The sequence below is a fragment of the Fulmarus glacialis genome, unplaced genomic scaffold, assembly GCF_000690835.1.
Source record: "Fulmarus glacialis isolate BGI_N327 unplaced genomic scaffold, ASM69083v1 scaffold28761, whole genome shotgun sequence".
NCBI lineage: Eukaryota > Metazoa > Chordata > Aves > Procellariiformes > Procellariidae > Fulmarus > Fulmarus glacialis.
This window is the reverse complement of record NW_009192619.1, coordinates 4,509-27,224: the sequence shown is the minus strand read 5'-3', so window position 1 is coordinate 27,224 and position 22,716 is coordinate 4,509. Positions and strand designations below refer to the sequence as shown.

The window sequence follows — 22,716 nt, the reverse complement described above, 5'->3', positions numbered from 1 at the left end:
AGAAGCAGCAGCAGGTGGGAAAGGTGCGTGTATGGGGTGTCCATGGTGTTCCACCTGCTTCTCCACAAACAGAAGCTTCTGCCATTTAGCACAGAACATTTTACACCATCCCCAGGTGGCAAAGGAGTAGTCTTTAAATCCCTTCCTCCAGATGACCCTAGAGCCTCAGGAAACCAGCCCTGAGACATCACTGTTTGAACAAGACTCTGCCGTTTCTCCCAGAGCACTGAAGTCCTACAGACATCTTTGTGCGCTGGGATGTTGTGTCTCATAGTTATTCCTCTGGTCCCTCTCGCTTTCCAGTTACTTTAACACCTGCCCAATGCAGATACATAGAAACAAATTGTTTTTATTTTCTTGCCTTCAAGAAAGCCTGATTTCAGTATTTCCCCCCCTTGCCATCATTCCAGTAACACATCACTGAAGGCAAGAGCACAGAGATTGCAGAAAAATATATATATATTTACATCCATAACTGAATACATATTTTATGTATTCTAATTCAGGAAAAATGCATCACATATACACACCAAGATACATCAAGAGAATACTAGGGCCAAGACACTGCCAACAGCAAGAAATACACGGAAAAAGCACAGTCATTGCTACTGTAACATTCTTCTAGGGAGTGTATTCAGTAGAGGAAACATCTCTATGCACTGGGGAAAGCCAGATACTTGGGCCTATTTTTCTGTGCCAGTTGGTATGAATCAAAAGTGTGACATTTTTACTTTAAAAAAAGTGTATGGAATAAAATTTTTTTTTTTAGCATTCAACTATCCGAACAATTCCATAAGCCCCTTATATAAGCTACATTATTAATTAAAAAGGTCCTAGCCCCACAGTACACAAATCCAGCTCAGGAGAACACAGGCACATGCTGAAGTCCATCCCTATTTAAGGCAGCATTTAAGCATACACTCAACTTTAAAGCTTATGTTCTGTCCCACTGACTTCCATGAGCAGTCACACTACACATTTGAAGTTAAGCACCTGCACAACTGCTCATCTAAATCAGGATGGGTTCCCTATTCAGAGCTTTAGATATGCACGTGTGTACTCAGTCTGGACTGGCAGCTTCTGCAAGACCAAGCTCCTTTTCTTTTTACTGCCCTACAGGTAACAGTCACTCCACATCAGACTTCTCTCCACCACTGTGTTAGGACCCAGCCAGTCCTCTCCACAGCTTGCCCACAAAATGTCAATCTCAAAGAAGTGCAGTGTGTCTGGGGCGGGAAAGCAACTCAACACATTATTTCAAGGGCTGCTTCGCCCCCCCGAAGTGGGCTATTTCATGCAATTTTTCTTTTTTTTGTTCTGTTTCTTTTTTTGTAAGAACTGGAATGTGTTCCTTCAGTGAAATCTTTAAAATTAAGGGTGAGGGGAAGCGGCAGGATCCCAGAATTCATCTTAATGATCCATGACAAACCCCTGAAAATAGGGGAACAGATTTGAAGAGCTTCTTAGCCTCAATGCTACAGGGACCCTGGCATAAAAAATACACACGCGCACACACGCTCAAGAGCGGGCTGGCTCCAAAGTGATCTTGCATAAAAAGCATTTTGTGCTGACAGTGGCACACAAGTGGATGGTGATTTTTCACAAATAGCAACAATTCTGCAACATCTTCCTCTTCCTCCCTTTTACTTTATATCTTTCCTATTTCCGAAAGTTTGGTTTTTTTATCCTATGCGTGGTTTAAGTACTAAAACTAAATCAAATAGGAAATTACAGTCAGCACCAGTCAAGAATTGAACCTGGCTATGTTAATTGGTTTGTAGTATCCAAACTCCTGGAAGAACGAAAGAACAATTCTTGCTTATAATGCTAGGGCCACATCCATATGTTTCCATTGTCTTTTTTACTTTTACAACTAGAGGTAGAGTCATTTTGTCCAGTATCTAAAACAGCATGATCCAGTTATATTGTTATTACATTAATATACAGCATCCATCCTATCACAGGTATTGAAAGTGCATGGAAAAAGTCTAACCAAGCCAATTCAATGACAAATAACAGTGTACCAAACATCATATAAACACACCCGCGCACCCACACTCACACGTAGTGTATATATATATTTATAGATTAATTTACAGTATCAGAGTGTTGTTTAGATCCAGTGGCATGTGCAGAAATATCAGGCAGTTGCTGCTTTTCCTTCTCATATTCTCTTCAATTCTTTATTTCCAAGATAGACGGGTTGTGGTCTAGGATTGCCAAAATGATCTTGTCCATATACTGTCGCAATCTATAATTTATCTCTTCCTGTTCTTTAAGGGCTTCCATGAGCTGAAACACAATGTTTCAAAGTTAATATTGAAATATTCTCACTAATTTACATAATAGCATGAAATTCAGACAGGTGAGAGACTAGCGCCTGCTCAGGATCACCAATTCCCTTTTGTGATAGGTATTCTAACTCTAGCTCCTCCCTGTATCTCTATTAGAAACAATCTGTATGTTAAAAATCTTTAGTATTAAGGAAGGTGGTGAACTGTCATCACCAGGAATCTTTTGGCAGGTCATTTGAAACAAATTCCCCATTTAACACACCAATCCTTCCTGCATCTACACCATGGACGAGCTGCTTCATCTCAGTGCAAGAGCTTCATGATACTCAATTTTTTTCATACCTACTGAAATCTAAAGCACTTTGCATGAAAGGCTGCTGAACAGAACAAGGACTTCAGTGTTTTGCACCGGGAACAATATGGGCTGCCTCTGTATCATCTGCATACTCTCTCTCTCTCTCTCAAAAACTACCAAAAAACCCTAAAACAACACAGCTATATACTCCTCAAGAACAACCCACTGAATATTCTATGTTCTATATTAAAGACATGTTTCACTAGACCTTTGAGCTGTGAAAGGCCCCTCAAACTCTCCAAAGATGAAGACTGCTTGCTTTTTATACTCTGCATGTTTAATGCAAAAATGACAAAGCTGCCCAGGAGTGTCAGAGCCGCAGATCGTCCTAAAACTAATGTAATTTGGGTGTCCATTTCCATTAGCCTTCATAAAAGTCCCACCCTGAATCTGCAGTTTCTTACCTTCATTTTGATTATACAGGAAAAATGGCACAACGGGAAAAGTTTATGCAGGTTGGTGAGGTTTACCAAGCCTGGGCCACAGTTGTAAGGCACTTTCCTCCTTCAGAGGGGGAGTGCTGCGTATTGCATGCGCCAGAGTCATGAGATTCAGAAGAAGAAATAAAGATTTGTCTTGACAATAACAAAAGCCCAATTTGCTTTTACCTAATTAGAGTTCAACAATTAAACAGCCTTTCTTCACAGTGCTCTCTGGTTCAGCAAGAAACTCAGGTATGCACTTCACTTCAAGGACTGCCCAGGAGCTAAGGGCAACAGGGTCATTCAAGCACAGATTGGGTAAAAAGTTTTGTCTCAGGACTCCTCTTGAAGAAGAAATGGGAAGGTCTGTCCAGAAGAAACAATTCCTTTTAATCTCCTTCATCACTAACCCGTCTTTTTCCCTGGGAGCTCTTCTATATCCATTGGCCTGATCTCACCATCTGTCCTGGAGCTTAAAGGAAGCTGTACCAGCTTGACTGAGCCCACATACAAATGGGTCTCCTATAGTATCTTCCAAAGCATTACCAGATTATTACTTGCACGCTACCTACTTTCTCCAAGAATTCAGCTCTGCTACAGGGAATATATAGCTCAAATTCAGATCTAAGTGAGAGCTTGTTACTGAAGTAACTTAGAAATAAATCTAGAACAGAAAGTAAAAATTTAAGTAACTAGCTATGGTAATTTCTATATGAAATTACTATCATAATAGCACAACACCCTGTAAGACAGAAGATGTTGAAATAAATCCATTGTAAAATAGTTCACTGAGATTCTAATAATTCCAATTTCTTGGGAGAGACAAAAGGAAGAGTTCTATTAAAAGGAGCATCCAACAACACTGTTAGATTTAAGGCAATCTTCTAACACTCTTGAACTCCTAGCAAAGCAGATTTTTCTGTTTTTCATTTGTCAACTTCAGATAGTTCAACCTTGACAGTTAATTACATTGAGAAACGCATATTTTTAGATGTAGTACTTGATTAAAAAAGCATATTACCTCATCTCTTGATGCAGAATCAATTTCAGCAGCCAGTGACTGGGCTTTTGTTTGCGTTGCAAAGAGATTTTTAGCTTCATAAAGACTAAGACTTAGGATCTGTCCATTAAGATCATCATTTTGGTCACGAAGTTTCTGATTCTCCTATTTAAGGATGAAAAGATACTGCTTTTAAGTTCTTCCTACAAGGTTTCATTAAAAAATAATTTTTAAAAATCACAGGTAGCTTGGATGACATATGGTAAGGCTGCAAACTAACAGCAACTCTCTTATCACCAGTGACAGGTCCTCCCTGCCTGAATCCCAGGTGTTTCCTATGTGCACAATTTACAATGCCTGTGCAAAGAAGTCCTAGACAGATGCAACACAGGTCTTGTGCTTGTGTGGGAAGGGGGGAACAAAATCTAAAGGCAGTGTGCTAGGGGTTGCAGCTATAGGCATCTTTTCAAAGCAGTCCTGTACATTTCACATGGATCAAGAGGCCCTTCCCTGCTCACCTGCTTCAGCCGTTTTATTTCATGCTCCATTTCCACCTCTCTGGTTTTGGCATTGAATTCACTCACGCTGGATGAAGAACTTCTCCCACGTCCAGGACGCTCACATTCCAGCTTGTACAGCTGCAAGTGCTCCAGTTCCTTCCGCAAGTCTTCAATGAGCTGTGGGCACGCAAGCAGGCCATGTCTCTCCAGCCTCTGCACAACCAGCCCTCCCTGGCAGCAGCCATCTCTGTGCTGCATCTCTGTACTCTGACACAACCACTGTGTGAGCCTGCTTGAGGCTGGACATTCCTACAATACATCCACTTGCTCTTCTACGGAAGCACAGGTCACTTAAACCACTTCAGAGCTGGAAGCAGCTCTGATCTCTAAGCTTCATGTCTGAGAGGCATAATTCCCCTTGCAAACTTCGTAAAGGAAATGTTAGGGCACACGTTCAAGGCTGCAAATTCTCAAAGAGTTGTAAACCCTTTTGGTCAGGGATTGCCACTTATCAGGTATTCTTGCAGCATTCATCGCCCTATGAGTACCCCTCCCATAGAAACACAATCCAGTAATGCATTCACTGGATGTTGTATTTTCAGTGTTCATCCTGTCTGTCCATTCTTTTTCAAATGGGCTTCCATGCAGATGAGATGCGATTGCCTGATCTTACATCCCTCTTCACACCTACCTCTTGTGTGGCTTCCCTCTCCTTGTTAAATTCCAGTCTGTTCTGCCGCAGCTTGTCCATCATTCTCTTGTACAAATCCATCTCATCCTTCAGTCGCAGACTAGTGTCTTCTAACCTATCTGACATGCGTTGCCTTTCCTAGAATAAATGGGGAACTTCATAGCTAGCTTGCAAGTGCATGAGCCATCTTCAGTTTTACAACACAAATCTATAGACACAGCTGGTTGCCCCCCCTGCCACTAAAAGTGACCAGCGTTCCAATTCCATCAATATTCTTGTCTAGGGAAGGAAAGTTAAAGAAGCTGGGCCAATCACTACATTAGCTTGCTCTTACATAAATCAAGCTGCTGTTAAATTGCTCAAGCACTCAGGAGTTTTGTTACCTCATCTAATCTCTCCGTTTGTGATTTCAGTCGTGTGACAGTGCTTTTCAGCTCACCATTTTCTTCTTCCAGTTGCTGAACCCTGTGTCAATAACAAAAATCTTACAGCAAATGCCTCTTCAAGAATGCAGACATGCAGAATGGCATGCTCTAAAAAGCTATTTCACTTGCAATTGATAGAAAGACCAAACAAGAAAATCTGCTAATCTTAGCATTTTTTCTCATGAGCTGTTGAGTGCTTTCTGTTTGTTTGTTTTTAGGGCCAAAAATGCTACGCTGACCCTCAGATTCTTATGCTCCTAACAACAGGTATCTAAAAAGAATTAAGTAGGAAGAATGCAGACCCAAGTGTTTGCTACAGCTGGTCACAATTCCCTCCTTGAATCCATGCCAAATATCCAGCTAAGCTGTCTACATGGGCCACATGGATTAAAGCATTAATGTAAACCATCCTCCAACCTTTTGGGCATCAGACATGCAACTGCACATCTACTCTATAAAACTACTAACCTGTAACCATCTGTGCACTGTCTGGTTGTGAACAGCCTGCATTTACACGCAAAGTAAAGATGAAGAAAAGAAGAACTTGTACTCTGTTGTGGGTGTCACCAAGATGTTTGTTACCTTGTATTTAGCAGTTCAATTTCGGTGCCTTTCTCTTTTTCATACTTGCTATATGCTTCTCTATGTCTCTTTATCTCTTCTTCCAGGGTCTGTTCTGCTGATGTTTCTTGGTCTTTCAATAGTTCTTCTAGCTCATGAACTCTAAGGAAACCAGATCTCATTGCAGTAATAGCTTCACAAGTACTTTAGAAAAAAAGCAATAACTGTGCAACTTCATTGCCTCTCTCTTTCCTCCCCATTCCTTTATTTCATTCTACTTCACCATCTCTCTTAGCATTTAACCTCTCCCAATATCTCTCTTGGTATGTAATCTTCCCAATAAGCATAGAATTAAGTAGTATCAGTTCATCTATTACTCTTTCATTCTCAGTCTCAAGAAGTTGGGACTATGACCCAGCCTTCTGCTCTTGCTATGTGCAAGAAAAAAATCCAGTGGCAACCTCTCTTATAACAGAGGAGCTTGCTCTGTACAAGTCAGTAACATCTCTGTACTCAGAAACTTGCTTAGAGGGCCTCTGCTTGCTGAAAATTCAGCAAGGCAGCCCTATTCCACTTGGACTTCTCAGATCAAGCCTTATCTTATTTTGTCTGTCAGCATTAAGGCAGAAGACTTGGTCATATTTTACAGGTAGAGATGTTCCTTCCCTCCAACTTTGTTCTAGCTCTGCTCTGACATGATAAAGAGAACTGGCTCTGTGCTTTATTACCTGTGAACTAGCTGTGTGTTCTCTTGTTTCAGTTTGCTCTTCAGGTCACCATTTGTCAGGCTATCATTCTCCAGTTCTGTCACCTTTTTTTCTAGGTACGTTACCTGGAAGGGGAAGTGGAAAAGAATTGAGAGTTTGAATTTCTCTTCATACACCCCTTCAGTCTTTCTAATTGTCATTTAGCAATGCTACCCTTTTTAAAGGGGGCATACTTCCCTGCAAAGCCAGCAGCGAAATTAAGCTCTGAAATTCTGAGTTCCCCAGACCCTGCATCTTCCCTGAAACTGATCAACGCAAATATGCAGTAAAGAAGTACTAATACAATGCCAATATCTGTACTTGCACCGTTCTTGCATTTTTGTGAAGCAAAGTCCTAATATTAATGGAATATCAAGGACATTTTGAATGAGCTACTTCAGATCACTGGTAACTGTGAGCAAGAGAGCTTCGTCAATTGATGCATATCGCCAGCAGGATTTTGTTGGGTACATTAATCGCAACGCACACAGCTTCTCACCTTTTCAGTTATATCATTATCACAGGAGTCTATACTGTCTCTGAACAGGTCTTCTGTGCTGCCATTACTGCTGCTGAAGTTACTGTTGTGGAAGAGTTGTCTGAAAGATCAGAAGGATAACATTTTGCTTGATGAGGATGGAGGAGAAAGAATCTGGGTGCTGTCTTATAGCTTTGCACTTTGAGCATCCGATGCTAAAATCTGTGCAATCATTTCAGTGACAATTACAACTGTTTAAGCACAAGTCTTACAAGAGACTGGTAGCTAAATGAAGTCATACTGAGCACAATCAATGACATTAGTTCCAGGGTGTGAGTTCTTTATTGCTTTTGATAGGGTCTGCCACCAGCATTAACATAGTTTAAAAACTACTTAGCCTTACTCACAGTACGTACTGAGTTGTATTTGCCTTATTAGAAATTTAAAATAAGGTCACTACTGTGCACTGATTGGTACAGTTAATCTAGAAAATTTCATGCACTAAAAGGTTCTTTAAAAAACAAAAAAAAGAAACCTCAAGCAGTTCCCACTACAGAATAGTGTCAGAATATATAACATACTGGATACTGGAGATCATCTAAAAAATTCTTGAAACTTACAGCCCTCCCTAGCCCAGGACTAGTTAATTCAGTCAAAGGAGGATCACAATTCCGTATGTCCTTTTTTAAAGGGATGCTCTTGCTTTCCTTTGCATTTTGGTAACAACAATAACAAAAAAAGGCCCACATTATGAGGGTGAAAGAAGTAATAGCTGGACTGATGGAGCAGCATTATAAAGGAAGAAAGTTGGCAGACAAGGAAGCAACTATCTGTGTTCTTAACAGAACTCTTTCCAGTCCAGGGGCCTGCTCCAAGACTAGCAGTGGCTTCTGTATTCTGTAACATCCCTATCCAAATACAGGCCCCTTCCCTTGAAAACTTGTCTTGGCCTGTTTTTGTTTTCCTGAACTTATTCCTCCCCTTTCCTCCCACCCCCACTTATGGAACTGTTACAGTTGATTCCACATGTATTCATAAAAAAGTTGAAGATTCTTACCTTCCAAAAGCTGTACTTGATATTTTCCTGTTAGGGCTACACGGATACAGAAGGAATGATATAGGAATTAAACACTTATTTGATCAGTGTTGGATTCAATCTTAATTTAAACTCCAGCTCAATTGCACAATGAAACATAATATTGACTTTTTTTAGTAAAGTAAGAAATATGATTCTGTGAACAATATTCTTAGACAACGTAATCAAAAGCTGTAGTTACCGACAATGTGAAGATGAGTGAAGCCACAAATTACTGTGATCATTAAGTCAATCTGCTAATACTGTTATATTTAGCAGAGATTTGTCAGTGTAAATCAGAGCCAAACTAACATTAGAAACACCACAAAGGGACACTGAGTTAGTGATGGACATTTATTCTAGATTCCCAGTCTTTAGACGATTTTATAAACAGTTAGTTTATCCTTGCCCATAATGCTTCCCAGTTCAGCACAGGAACTGAGATGCTTTCCATTTTTACAGTTCCCTTTTGCAGCCAGAGAATACTATTATCTAAATGAAGGACCAGACTCCAGACAACAGCACCAGAACCAAATCAAAATATCCAGCTGTATCTCTTGAAAAGAGGCTGTAGCATCTCTGTGTGCACACAGATACACACCTCTTTGTCAGAGCATCGCTCTTTTTCAGCCAGGTACACACAGCCTCACTCATATAATTACCAAAGCCCTAGCCGGTCATGGTCTGGGTGTTAGCAGACTCCTTGCTAGGGCAGGAACATTGTTCACATCAAGTACTGTGCTGCTGAGTCATCAAGAGAAGAAGCAGTGCAGTACGCTCTGTGCCAAGGATTGCAGACAGGCAGGATTTACATTCAGTTTCTAGGGGGAGCTAGAAGCCCACCAAATAACTTCCTTCAAAACCCCTAGATAATTGTTGGGAGCAACTGTTGGATTCTTTCCAAATGCTCAGCACAGTTTAGAAGTGGATGGAATGGCACAGATAGAAATATAAGGAAAAAGCTGAAATTGCAAAGAACCCCAAAAGTAACTTCTGCCACAGGATTCATCATTTTTCCAAGTTCCCTTGAGGACAAAAAAAAAAAATCCCACAGGAATGAAGTACCTCTGCTGACCAATAGCTTTAAGAGAGGTGTATATAAGGTTATATGCATCAGCCAGATCACTCCTTCCAACCTGGAGAAACAGTAGCTAACTGTAGATCAGATCACTAAGCAGCACAGCTGACCCCACTTCCTGGGAAAGATTCCTGGAAATATCACTCGCACTCTGCAAAGAGCTTGTTGGTTAAAATATTTGAGTTTATTAATGCTGTCTGCACCTTAAGTCAGAAAAATACTTACTAGCTAATGAAGAACAGCATTTTGGTTCAGGCTAGATGTTAAGATCTGAATTTCTTACTGTTTTGTAAGAATAACACATGTGTAAGACAGAATGGGATACAGGGAAGGAGAGGGCTCTTTCTTCCTCTCCTCCTGCTACGAGCTAGTCCCATTTCAAGGGGGCATTGCTAAAAGCAGTGCAATAGGCTGCTTACCTGTTTGCTTTCAAGTTTTTCAGCCTGGCTTCCAAATCGTTGAGCAGATTTATCTTTTTGCAGCACTGTGAGCAGTAAACATCCAGTAACTCGCTGTTATAAACATGCCTCATTTTTCGTGGTGTTTGGCCAGCACTGTTTGCAGGAAAGGAGAGATGTTACTGGCTATAGTAACCAACTCACAACAGGTTTTCCTCTTGACTGCGTGCCTGTGTGTCAGAATCACAGAAGAGGGACCTGGGGAACCACCTCTAACCGCAGCTCATCTAACTTAGAGGTGATGATGGAGAATGCTAGTTCTAGGGCAAGTCTACCTGTCTGAGTCGAGGCTTTACAGAGAGCGTGTTCCGGGTGTCAGTGCAAAGAATCAGTTTGAGTGACTGGAAGAATAGCACAAGGTATACAGTGTCCATGCGATGCATGTACCAAAAGCAGCTACATTAGTAAGTTCCACGTCATCAACGTCCCCCTCTCATCTTGTCCATCTTGCCACTAGAGCCTGGCATGCAACCTGAAGAGTCTTTTCTCCAAGAGAAAGACAGGAAGATGAAAAACAGAGCGGTCTGGTAAGAAGTCGTCACACGAACCCCCTCAGATGGTAGGACAGAAGGAACCCTAGAATGAGGAGGAAGGGAGAAGTGGACATAGCTCTAAAGAGGAGACAACAGTAGCTCTTGGCATGATAAAGAGAAAATAAACTCAAATAAAAGAGAGCAATCATGGCATGAAGTGCGCAGAGCCCCAGGAATGGGAATGGAAAGGGCTGCATAAACCTGAGGAAACGGGATGAAGGAGACAAGCCATCATCATGAAGGGGCGTGGAGAGGGGTGCTGGCTCTGCATGCATGACAGAGGTGGCAAGGTTGGATTGCAGAAGTGCTTGAAACACAGGGTAGCACATGGCGGTTGCATGCGGAACAGAGGGATGCAGTGAACTTGTCCTGTGTTAGCAATGAAGCACAAGACCTTCATGTGCTATTGATCCAAGCAGACAAATCCTAGAGCATCTTCATGCTCGGCACTTCCCCAAACCTGCTCACCCAATCCCTTGCTTAGGGAAGGATTTTAAAATCAGCAACTGACTTGGTCACAGGACGTAAGACCTACAGAGACTGAGGTCACATCCAGGAAACTGGTGGACTGTAGTGGCATTTTCAGCTCCTAACAGACAGCAGCTACTTGCTTATAATCTCCAAGACATTCAAAGTCAGTATGGATGCTTGTTTCAAACAAACCCCTGTCCGTATACAGCACTTCACCTTACAGGTTAGTGCTAAGGATTTGTAGTATCAGAACACGGAAGAGGAGCAGCTCTCTTGCAGGTCTTCTCTCCACTGCATCAGGGCTGGTGCACAGCACTAAGCTGGTTTCCAGATTGGAGCAGGTAACTTCCAACACTAGCCCCTAACTGTGAAATCTACTGTCTGCAATAGAAAGAAATCTCTACAAGCAAAACAGCCCAGTTATTTCAACAGAACCCAACAGAGGTTATCAGAAACAACTTATTTATTATAGCTCTTATTATTAAATGTAGTCTGTCAATCGCAGGGCAGAAAATGAACTGATAACATTTCGCTTTTAAGGTGAGTCTACGTAACCAGTGTAAACTCTGGTATGGTCACCCATGCTCAGAGAAGAACAAAATTGAAAAATTGTTTGTTAATGAATAAGGAGCAACCTGGAAGATACAGATGAGCCAAGGTCAGAGTAGGCGTTGGTTCTGGTCTCATCATCAGGGCATGGGCTACTGGGAGTAAAATCCACATCATCTCCTTCCCCATAGTCTTCAAACTGTTCTTCATTACTGATCAGAGAGGCGGTGGAATAAGTTGAGAGGTCAGATGCTGCAGAAGGGTTGTGAGGACTTGACCTGAAACAAGAGGTCAAAACGTCTCGAAGGCCGACTTTGATAGCATCTCACCTCACATGGAATCTTCCACCTTTACAGCTTGTTCCCTCATTTGAAGTTGTAACCCACTTACTTTGTGCTAAAAAACAGAAGTGCTAAACACATCTGATGTGCATTTGACACAGTGCCTTGAGCATGAGAATCTACAAACAAGCTACCTGTGAGATGGTTTTGGATCAACACAAACCATTTCACTTTAAAGAGCACACCTCGACAATCCTCAGTCATGATTTCCACATGGTGGTGAAGACTGCTGCTTATGGAACTTCTGCTCTGAATGCAGGAACTGTGCAGACAACTCCAAAATGCATGGAATAGTGAGAAGAACATGTACAAGACAGGCTGTCACTCTATTCCACAATCATCGAGTTTCCCAGTAATCCCCATAAACCCTCTCCCACACCCCATGAGCCCCAGCCACTCTCTTTTGTGTGGCCAGAAACAAACTTCAGCTCACCACATGCCAGAGTCACTAAAGCTACAGGTGTGACCTAAGGGAGGCTGCCCTTCCTTCCATCGTGACAAAATGTGTCTTTCAGAGGAGATATGGACCAGAAAAGGGTGCTTTACTACCAGAGAAGTACCTAAGATAATGCCAAACAGGTAGGGAATGGTAGGATCCTGTGACCTCAGAGAGAGAGGACATATAGGTAAACAGATCAGCAGAGCCAGGCACCATAGGAAAGCAGCTGGCAGAGTAGTTTTGAGCCCATCACATCTAATACAACAGAGCATGTTTGCTGCAGAGGGTGCACAGTGATTCTCCTGCCCAAAGTCCAGACCACCCCGCAGTCATGCAGTGTGCTGTCTTGCAGAGGCAGGTATTTTACACAGGTTTGCTCAGCTCCCACCTTAGTAAGGCATTCAAACAGACAAGCCAGTAAATTCACATACAAGTTCATATGAACAAACTTCTCCCTATACAAAGCGCAGATTTAAGGCCTGAAATGCATGCTCCACTTGTGAAGCCCTGCAGTTGCTTGCCATGTTACTGTTCCTACTACAAAGCAGAATCCAGCACCTCTCTGCAATACAGACAAGGCACTGATTCAATCTGCTGACACTTTGTGCAGATTGGGTTAAGTTTTTAACTTCCTTTGCTTCAGTGCACAGCGCTTGTATCTTCAACTCCACCAGCTGAGCCGTGGGACAGTAGCTCCCAGTTGATGTTGTTCTCCAGCAGCTCAACAATATTGCCTCCTAGGTTTCTTTTGAGTCTACCTTGAGCCTCTTAACCATGCCCTGCACTTTTGGGGACAAGGAGATTGCTCTTCCTGCAATACTACACTTGCGAGCTCTAAACAAGAGATGCAACAGTGTTCCTCTGGCAGATGGTGCAAGCATTATTTGCATGTCCCTTCCCTCCAAAAGCAATTAGTAGAGGAGGAAGCCTGCCAATGTTTCAGATGTATGCTCTTCTGTTTCTCCTGTTTTGAAGAGATCCATTTATAACCTGCAATTCATTTATCTAATTCACTTTAACAGAAATTAGGACAAGTCAAGCCTGGCACACTATTAAAGGATGAAGACCATGAAGATAGGAATACTTATACTAGAAATAGATCAAACTTACCTAACAAGGCTCCTTGGCTGGGAGATGGATTAGGGAGAGGCTCCACGCATCACACTAACATCTAGTCATAAAGAGCTCCTGTGCCACAGACATACTGTGCATTGATAAGTTTTTGGGTGACTATGATCTGTGTAACTACAACTGCTTTCTTCATCTCAATGTTGCTACACCAAGTCAGTTTAGGAAGAAGCTTCTCATAACACTTCCACCAGGGTTGGAGGTAAATGACCAGTCCTCAGTTGGGATGATAACGTATACTTGGCCATAAAATACACTCTCCAGCATAATAGCCCTGGAACATCACCATTTGCTAACACATTGGAGTTCAGCAGCCTTATCCCTCATGTGTTGCCTGGCTAAATTTCTCTTATGGCAGCTATGCCACCAGTCACCACTGCTGGACCCGCCTGATAATGTTGCTTAGAACTTGTAATTTGTAGTTATTCTTAAGTTTTGCCAAACTTTAAGCTGTTTAGGTTGAAACAGTCAACAGTAGATCCTGAATTCATAACTGTCTAGGAATCGCATAGTCATTTTCAAGGGAGTTGCTAAAAGCAGCTGTTTTTTCCCATTCTAACACTTTCTGAAGGAAGCTTTCAGGTTTGTTTTTTTTTTTTTTTCCTAAAGCTATTTCCTGTTCTTCAGAGCAGGATGTCACAGAGGGCTGACACATCTGATACACAACCCACCTGCTTCTTCAACAAGCAGGTATCGTGGTTTGGCCAAGGTAAAAATCTCTATCGTGTCTTTTAACACAAAAGCATGAAGCTTCCCAAGTGTTTTCCCACAGATTTACCAAAGCTGAGGCAGCCTCAGAGGATAAACCAAGATCTGTTAGTAGTAGCACAGTAGCTCTTAGCAGTTCCTGCCCTCCCCAGAAGGAGGGCAGAGGATGCACAATGCCTCCCTCACCCCCTTCAAAGAGCCTGAATGGCAGAGCTGGGAGGAAAGATACTCATTTCAAACACAGTATGGGTAAAAGTCAGTCACCGCAAGGACGGGTGCTTAGAAAAACTGGGAATAGCAAGGCAAGGAGACAAGTTTGATAACGAGCTGATGAAAACTGGAATTATCTTGATAAAGTCTCTGGGATTGCTTGGGCAAGTGGGAGAAGGCCAGATCACAGCTAGCTGAGAAATTCAGGAGAAGGGTAGGAATGAGGCTGCACAGAGAGCACCTAAGGAGGCCCAGAAGAGGGAAGCAGGACTGCCTTAGCAATGAAAGAAGTTCAAGAGGCACAAACCAAGATGACAAGCGAAAAATAGGGAAGACAGGGCAGAGGCTTACAAAGCAAGCCCAGCTGAGCTCTGTCCTGTGGTACTGCATTAACTCAGCAGGATTACATCAAGTTGGGTCCCTTTCCCACAGTCGGCTTTTACCAACACCCCCCCCCAGGTACATGCCTGAGAAGAGTCAGGTTAGGATTACAGAGATGCTCTCGTGTTAACAGCAAACTACGGCTACACACGCACATGCCAGGACGCCCTGTGTTAAACACAAGTTACTGTTGCACACTAAAGGTTATGGAAAATTAGAAACACACAGAATTAACTTAGTACATGGAGTTGCAAAGCAAATCTGCAGAGCCCACATCTTCAGATAACTAGACGTACAAAAGGCTAAAGCAGCATTCCCCATATTGCACTGCTTTGCAGGAAGTATTTGTTTTAATTCTAGCATATAAAGGTTATGGGAACACAGAAGATCCTAAGTTTGGGGGATGCCAATGCAGCAATCCATTCTGGAAAGACCTAACACATTCACTTCAACACGGAACATGCAAGTCCCATGAGTGCTCACAGAACATGCCAGAAGGAGCCAGGCTGAGACTGTCTAAGCCACTTAGAGGACCTGGACATCCATCTCCTTTATATTGTAAATGGATATTAAGTTTCTAAATCCTTCAGGCATCCTCAGCCTCCCACAGTAGGGATTAGTCACATAAAGGCTCCTTCCTCCCCGGTCCTTTTGCACGTGCCTCAAAACAGGGCTGCCATGGGGCAAAATCACCACTCACTTGTCACCAGGCAGAAACAGGCCACCAAGCAGACCATCCTTCTCCTCACTCCGACACACGTCGGAAGCCTCCGAGCTCTGGGCACTCTCAATAGCACTGTCCATGTCAGATTCATGGTGAACCTCTTGCTGTGCTAGAGTCATCGCGTCGTCATCAGGAAAGAGCTCTGACTCGCTGTAGGCGCTTTCGCTGTCCAAGTAGGCACAGTCCTGGATTTCACCACCCTGGCAAAAGAAGAATTGGGAGGCAATTCAGATCATCCTTCAAGGAAGTTAAGAGGATACAGGAGAAGCAATAACCCACTCTCTGGATGCCCTGGTAAGCAAGAGTGACACTGAATAAAAGCATAAACCAAAAAGGCTGACCTGCTTTACAAAGGCCAGTTCCTGCAAGCCCCTAAGGTAGCTTGCACCTTCCACAAGGGCTCAAATACTGTCTCTGACTTGGTGTCTCTCTCCTATAGCAGAGAGGGACACAACATCCAGGTATAAAATGCAGTCAGTTTTGCCCTAATTGACTATCAAAATGCACTTGAAGTAATAAATATCCTCGAAGTTTTATTATAATAAAGAGGCATCCTTTGAAAGAAGATAATCACAGGACTAGCTCTCAGTGAATTCATGTATTAATATTATCGATTAAACAAAAGCAAGCCGGATAAGTCTAACAGTTTACTCTGAGGATGGGCAAAAATCTAAAAGGTGAAAAAAGAGTTGGCAGGTGTTAAAACATTTATGGTAAGTCTTGGTGACAATCAAAGATATAAGAGAGTAGGAGAAAAAACCCTAAAGCCATCTGTTCCTGCTTCCTGGAACCATATGTCTTGATTAAGTATCAACTAAAATAAGACGTCATTCTCATTATTCCAACACTTTGCTCTTGCTGTTCGTCCCCTCTATTCCCTTCTTGCCCCATGAACATGCACAATAGCCAAGACAAGCTGTTTTCTATTTGCTTGTCCCTGAGGGACAAATAAAAATTCTTATTTGAAAAAATAAAGCCTAAGATTTTACTCTGTCCTTTGTTTGATACGTAGCAACACAATACTGCTTTGACAATTCCCATCCAGCGTGACACAAACAACTCATGACTCCAGAGCAAGTCCTGCAAATGCTCTGACTCAGAGCTCCACTCCAAAGCTCACCTGCAAGCTCCAGAACTATTGCCAGCAAGTCAAGACAATCATGCATTTAAGGCTTAGTTTACTGGCACAAGTAATGAAGCATTTCATTCACAGGTACACCTCATATTTAGGCCCAACTGTCATCTGCCCAGCTCCTTCCCCAGGAATCCCAAGGCACTGGCAGCCTGGCACCACCGCAAGCACCAGCTGCCCTCCTGGCAAGCATGTTCAGTGGGACGCTGTTACAGTGGCACCGCTTGCAGCAGCACGGCTTCAAGTAAATCCCCGTAGCCTCTGGACGCTCCTGCGCTAGAGCCACAGAGGCTTAAATCCCCTTTTGCAGAATTAATGATGCTCTATGCTGACGACACCAGTTTTTTCTCAGTGCCTTTTTCACCTCAACATGAAAGGAGTCAGCCAGAAGCTGCAGCTTTTTAAGATTTGCAAAAAATGCTACTAGAATGCAGGTCTCGCCTTCCATTTTTTCCTGAAATACCAATTTATATGACTGTGAAAACTCCTAGCGTACAGAGGTTTAAGAAATTCAAAACAACCCCACCTGCTCAAACCTAGTTAACTAATGAACACCCAGGCAATCAAAAGGACAGCTTTACCTACAGTGTTTGAATCTCTAGGTACATACTCAGAGCGGATATCTGGATGCTCTTCTAGCTGATCTTTCAACAGGTCTTCCAGATACACAAGTAACATCAGTAAGACACTTCAGCATTATACAATAATAAGCGCACTTGTATATGCTTTCTCCCACTTTTCCACGTCAGCCTTATTAAGCCTGAAACTTTCCCTAGGTACCGCTCCAAGAGATGTCCAAAAGGATTTATTCTTGGTCTATGTCATGTAGTATTTATTGAAGCCACACTGCCTCACGCAATCAGATTTCTAGCTCTGAGCCACAGCACCTTCAGCATGGCCACGACCCCTCATCTGCAGGGAGCTGGTGGCTTGGCAGGTCAGACACCGGTGGTGGAGTCTGCCCTGGCCCTGCTATAGCCCCAAGTTCTTCAGCACATCATCTGACCTGCACCTTGCATCCTCACAGGCAAGCATGGATAATGACACTGTTGCTCTTTGCAAAGTACCTTGGAATCTACAGACAGCACAAGCAGTAAGACCTTTTTAGTAGGTGTTGAAAAAGTAAAGATTGTTAAGAGCAATTATGTTTCAGAAGTATTCAGGAGTGTTTGTTTATCTAACATTTCCCCAAAGTCTCCTCCTGCATGCTAAGCCCCACAGGCACAGAGCTCCTGTTTCTCTTAAAAAGTTTAATGCAATAAAGCCCTGACTGCCGTTACGGAATTGCACCAGCTGGTAAATGGAAAGAGAGAGGCACGGAGCACACAATGGATTCCTGAAGTAGGAGTTCACAAATCAAGGGAGGAAAGGAAGAAACAGCTCTTGCACAGCCCTACCTCCCAATTAGCACATCTTTTTCAGAGGTCTTGGAGAAATCTATGCAAGTTTTTACAGCAGGAAAATCTCACCGGTATTAAACAAATTAACACAAGAAAGTAAAGGTCAAGAAGATCATGAAAGACTCCCTTTTTGTTCCCTGTAGGTAACACCACACGTTGGCTTTTTCTAACAATAGCAGCCTAGATCCTCTTTAAAAAAAGTCCATTAGCAATTAAATGCACAGTGTCATCTATAAAGGCTAAGGGCTCACTTTTCTTTCCTGTCACTTTATGGCAACCCAATCTTCACATATTTACTTGTATTAGAGTACTCATCTACTCGGCTACAACACAGACTGCACTGTACCCATGCTGGTCAGTACCATGTATTCTTTGCCAAAGTGTAATCGTTCTCCTAAACCTTCACTTCTAAGTTCCATGAAAAAAAAAAAAAGAAGAAAAGAAATGAGCTTTTGGAGGCAATGACCCATCATAAGCCTGAGCACCTGCTTTACAGCTTTTGAAATGCCTCACCGCAAGACTTGGAACTCCTCCTGGAAGCTGGTCCTTCCTTCTGCTGATCCCACCCTCGAGCTGTAGGGAGCTCACGGACTGACGGGGACTGGATAAGAGAAGAACATGGGCCAGCCAAGCTCCTCTGAGGAGCTCCCCCTCAGCTGCCCTCCAGTGCTTCCTCACAGCGGGGAAAGCGGACAGCACGTCCCAGGCTGCCAGCTCCTGTCTTCTCTGCAAATATGCCACCTACCCCACAGACCTGCGCAAACAAAGTGGATGGTTAGAAAGCACATCTCAGCTGCTCGTCCGAGTACCTGGCAGCCAAATCACGCACTGAAGATCCCAGCCCTTTCAAAGCAAGCAGCACGACAAACAATCCTGCCAGGGAGGCTTAGCTCCAGCAGCTGTTTTTAAGTGCTCAGGGTCCACCTACAATCAGCGCTAAAGATGTACAGAAACTAGGACCGGTGATCAGCCACTGTGCTGAAGCCTGCATGACTGTTTTCTGCGGGTAGGAACTACATGCTTAGCTATTAAGCTATAAGAGCTTAGGGGTGGGGAACCAATACACCCCCAATAATGCAGTGTTTCCAGGCACAAGAACACCTCTGATGTGCAGCACAGAAATCCTGTAAAGCATGGGACTTGGATAACACCACCGAGGTGTCTCTTCAGCTCCCTTGGTGAAACCAGCCTTCAGTGCCACCGTCACAATTACACATTTAATGAAAACTTTTCCTTCTGTGGCCTAAATAACCAGTAGAGCACCTTTAAAGCAACTAATACAGGTTAAGAAAGCTACTGAAGAAGTCAGAATTGGGGCATGTCATTAGTGAACAATATACAGGCATCCACACCTTACTGACTAAAGCTCTAAGATATTTGAAGCTGTAATTGTTCAGTGATCACAGTTTCTCACAGGACCATACTTTCAATGATGCCACCTAGCACAAGCTGCTTAGAGACCACACCTAAGGAAATCAAACTTTCAAAAAAAAAAAAAAAAAAAAAAAAAAGAAAAAGAAAGAAAGAGAAAAGAAAAAGAAAAGGCTGATTGCACAGCTTAACCTCTCAAATTATTCCTTCATAGTTTAGGTATCTACACTACTTCATGTATCAAATTAGAGGTTGTCAAGAATAAGTGTTATTCAGGTAACCTTAAAAGAGCTAACGAGTTTAAACAGTATGTTAAAGATCAGGAGACACTTCTATCCTGAGTCATTTGTTTCCAGTGTACACGCCATTAGGCGAAACCAGTAAGAGAATGAGGTTCTGACGACCTGAATATGAATCACTCTGTTTCTCATTCTGCTAGGCAGTTCCCTTCTTTGTTGGCTGAGTCAAAAGAGATGAAGTTGCTGCTTATGATCTTGGAAGATTCACAAAAAAAAAAAAAAAAAAAAAAATTCAATGAACGTTAAAATACCACCAACACAACATAGCTGCTGCGGGTAGCTTTAAAGCAGTAAGTACTTTGCACTTTATCTAGTCGGATGCTCAAGATAACTCCAAGTGCTTCACAGGCAGTCGGCCAGACGCTTGTATAGCAACTGTTGAATATTCAGCAACAGTTTGCTCTATAGAAGCACCTGCTGCCCAAAGATCCAAGGCTACTTCACAGAAACTAATGAATTCCCTTCCTCGAAAGAGGCAATTGTGTGGCTGCATTGAAGCCAGATGAGTAAGCACAGGCTGCCTTTGCACAGCCACCCCAAATAGAAGCAGGAGCCAGAAGACAGCGATTCCCATGGATTCCTTCTGATCTTTGTGGGGCAGGAAAGCGGCGTCAGCATTAGGTGGGTATGGGAATACAGCTCTGCCTTGCCCTGCAGTGACCGGGCTGGGCTCTCCCAGGTTGGAAGCAATCCCTAAAATCTGCACATAAAGCAGCTGAAAGCTAGTAACTTGGCTGACAGACAGGCTACATGACATGCCTACATCAATACATTCATGCTGGAGAGCAAGCCTAGTTAAAATTCGCTCCCATCATAGCCAAATCACCAGCACCCCTGACATTTAGACAGCCTCCCAGTACTCCAGAGGAAGACAGGGAAGAAAAGAGGATCCAAGTCTCCCACCTGTGGGCAATTTGATTAGCAAGAGCTGGAACCACCACACACAACCAGAAACAAGAAATGCCACATGCACATCAGCCATGGCACTTCCCTCACCAGGACCATGCCCCTGACCTGCACCCGTCCAACAAGCTGAATCTGCTAGCTGTGGAACAGATGCAAGTCTGAGTCCCTGCACCTCCCTGCACCCTCCCCGTGCAGTTTCTTCCCAGAAAAAGTGCAGAAAAAGTCACCTCACCACAACTAGAAGGGAAGAGGTGCCATGTGGAGGTGTGCCAGGCTTGGCGGTCTCAGATGAAATGTTACTTACTGTTGCACATCCATCACAGAGAAAATTCAGGCTCTCTCATCTTTATTTAAGCAGCCACTGCATTGGAAGGCAAGCATTCTCCTAATTACTGGGTAACAAAGAAGGGTGTGAAGCATTTCTCACCAATGTGTTTTAGAAACATGCCACTCCTCTACAAACGTTTGCATATTTACACCAAGTGGGCTATGAACTTTTTTTAAAGCACACATTCTGCCCCAACATATTTCCTTTCCTTTTCAGTTGTCAGGCAGAGGTGGGGAAATGCTGATCTACCCTTTGATCTGACTGGAAACAGGAGAAACTACGTAAGAGGAAAATGCAGAAGCACCAAGTGAGACCACACTTCTGCATCTGCGTCCACGAGGAAGCTGAGCGAGCGACTGCCAGCTCTCACCCACGCAGCTGTGGCCGAGCACAAGGCAGAGCAGCGGCTGCCACACGCAGCCACGTGGCTTGCAGGTAGGTTGATGGGGGAGCAAAGAAGTCACAGAGACTGCTTCCATCTCCTGCTGCAGCATGGAAGAACACCAAGTCTCCCCGCTTAGCTGGGAGTTTAAAATCTCTCAGAGTTTAAGATCAGTGGGCAGAGCAGGGTTATTTTACTAAGCTGTTCAAATAAGAAGCTATTTTAGGGCCACAAGTTAGTTTGTTCAATGCAGTAGCTTCCTCTGACTGTTTAGTTACTCAAATCTAATATTTGAAGCTCAGTTTAAGGCAAAGCTTCACACACTGCTGCTGTGGAAGGGAATTCTAGGGGCAAGTTTATTCCTAAGATCCAAATCCAGGATCAAGCGCTGGACAGCATCCTGGAAAGCTGGTGAAGAGTCCCCAGACAGAGGGCTACTGGTGCAGAGTGCAAGCAGTGCACTGCCAGCCTCTATTTCCTTCGCAAGATAACATCTGTACCTCATATAGTCGTGCAATTCAAGGACAACAGGTTTTGACTGAAAGACCAAGCTTCAGCTTCTGGGCTGTTCACGCTGAACTGCACGAGCAGAGGGCACAGAGGTTCTGAAAGGCCGCTTTGTGCTCTGGATAGGAAGTTCAAACTGACGTGCCTTTTCCAAGGCAGAGGAGAAAGGCAGCGTGCAGCCTGGAGCCAGCCAGGGAACGGCAGGAGTCAGGAGTGTTTGCACTCTGCTACCTGTCACTTTAATTGCCCATAATAGACATGCCAAACCTCATCATGCACAGGGTCTAGATCCAAGCACTCCTTTTCACAGGTCATTGCTTATGCTCTGAAAGTTTTAACATTAAAAGACTTTAGCAGACTGCTAATTTGATCCTCCAAAGAAAGTTAAAAAAAAAAAAAAAAGAAAAAAGCTCTTTCCCATTACTTTGAAGTTGCATCCCATCACTCCCTGGGCTGCTTCCCACTACTGGGCTATCGTACACTCCTCAGCCATCACTGGAGGCTCAAAGCAGCGAGCATCCCTTTGCAGAAAAAGAAAACACCCTAGTCTGCAGTGTTAGGAATAAGAGTACATTCCCTTCACCATTGGCATGGATGGGTCCAGCACATCAGCCATAGAGTTCAGAATAAAACCCACCAGATCATTTGGCACTTTGTTCCAACATTGATCAGGGCACTTTTAGCTCTGAGCTGCAAGACAGTTTCCATTCTCTTTCACATACCTAAAAAAGAGGTGCGAAGCGGCACCACGCTGGTATGCCATGAGGATTTCACAAGTGTCACTCAGAAACTCCAAAGGTGTCCACTCCAGTAAGAGCAGGAAT

General features: G+C 43.3%; 1 protein-coding gene across 1 annotated transcript; it reads right to left on the bottom strand.

Moving 5' to 3' along the window:
* Nucleotides 1-1,682: 1,682 nt before the first annotated feature.
* Nucleotides 1,683-15,773, bottom strand: RAB11FIP4 (RAB11 family interacting protein 4 (class II); the record flags this gene model as incomplete). The annotated part of the gene is made up of 12 exons (XM_009587153.1): nucleotides 1,683-2,292; nucleotides 4,093-4,236; nucleotides 4,590-4,748; nucleotides 5,263-5,400; nucleotides 5,646-5,727; nucleotides 6,270-6,410; nucleotides 6,977-7,080; nucleotides 7,494-7,593; nucleotides 8,530-8,565; nucleotides 10,045-10,179; nucleotides 11,723-11,914; nucleotides 15,544-15,773. Coding segments are annotated over 12 exons (1,578 nt in total), but the record flags the coding sequence as incomplete, so codon positions are not given.
* Nucleotides 15,774-22,716: the final 6,943 nt, after the last annotated feature.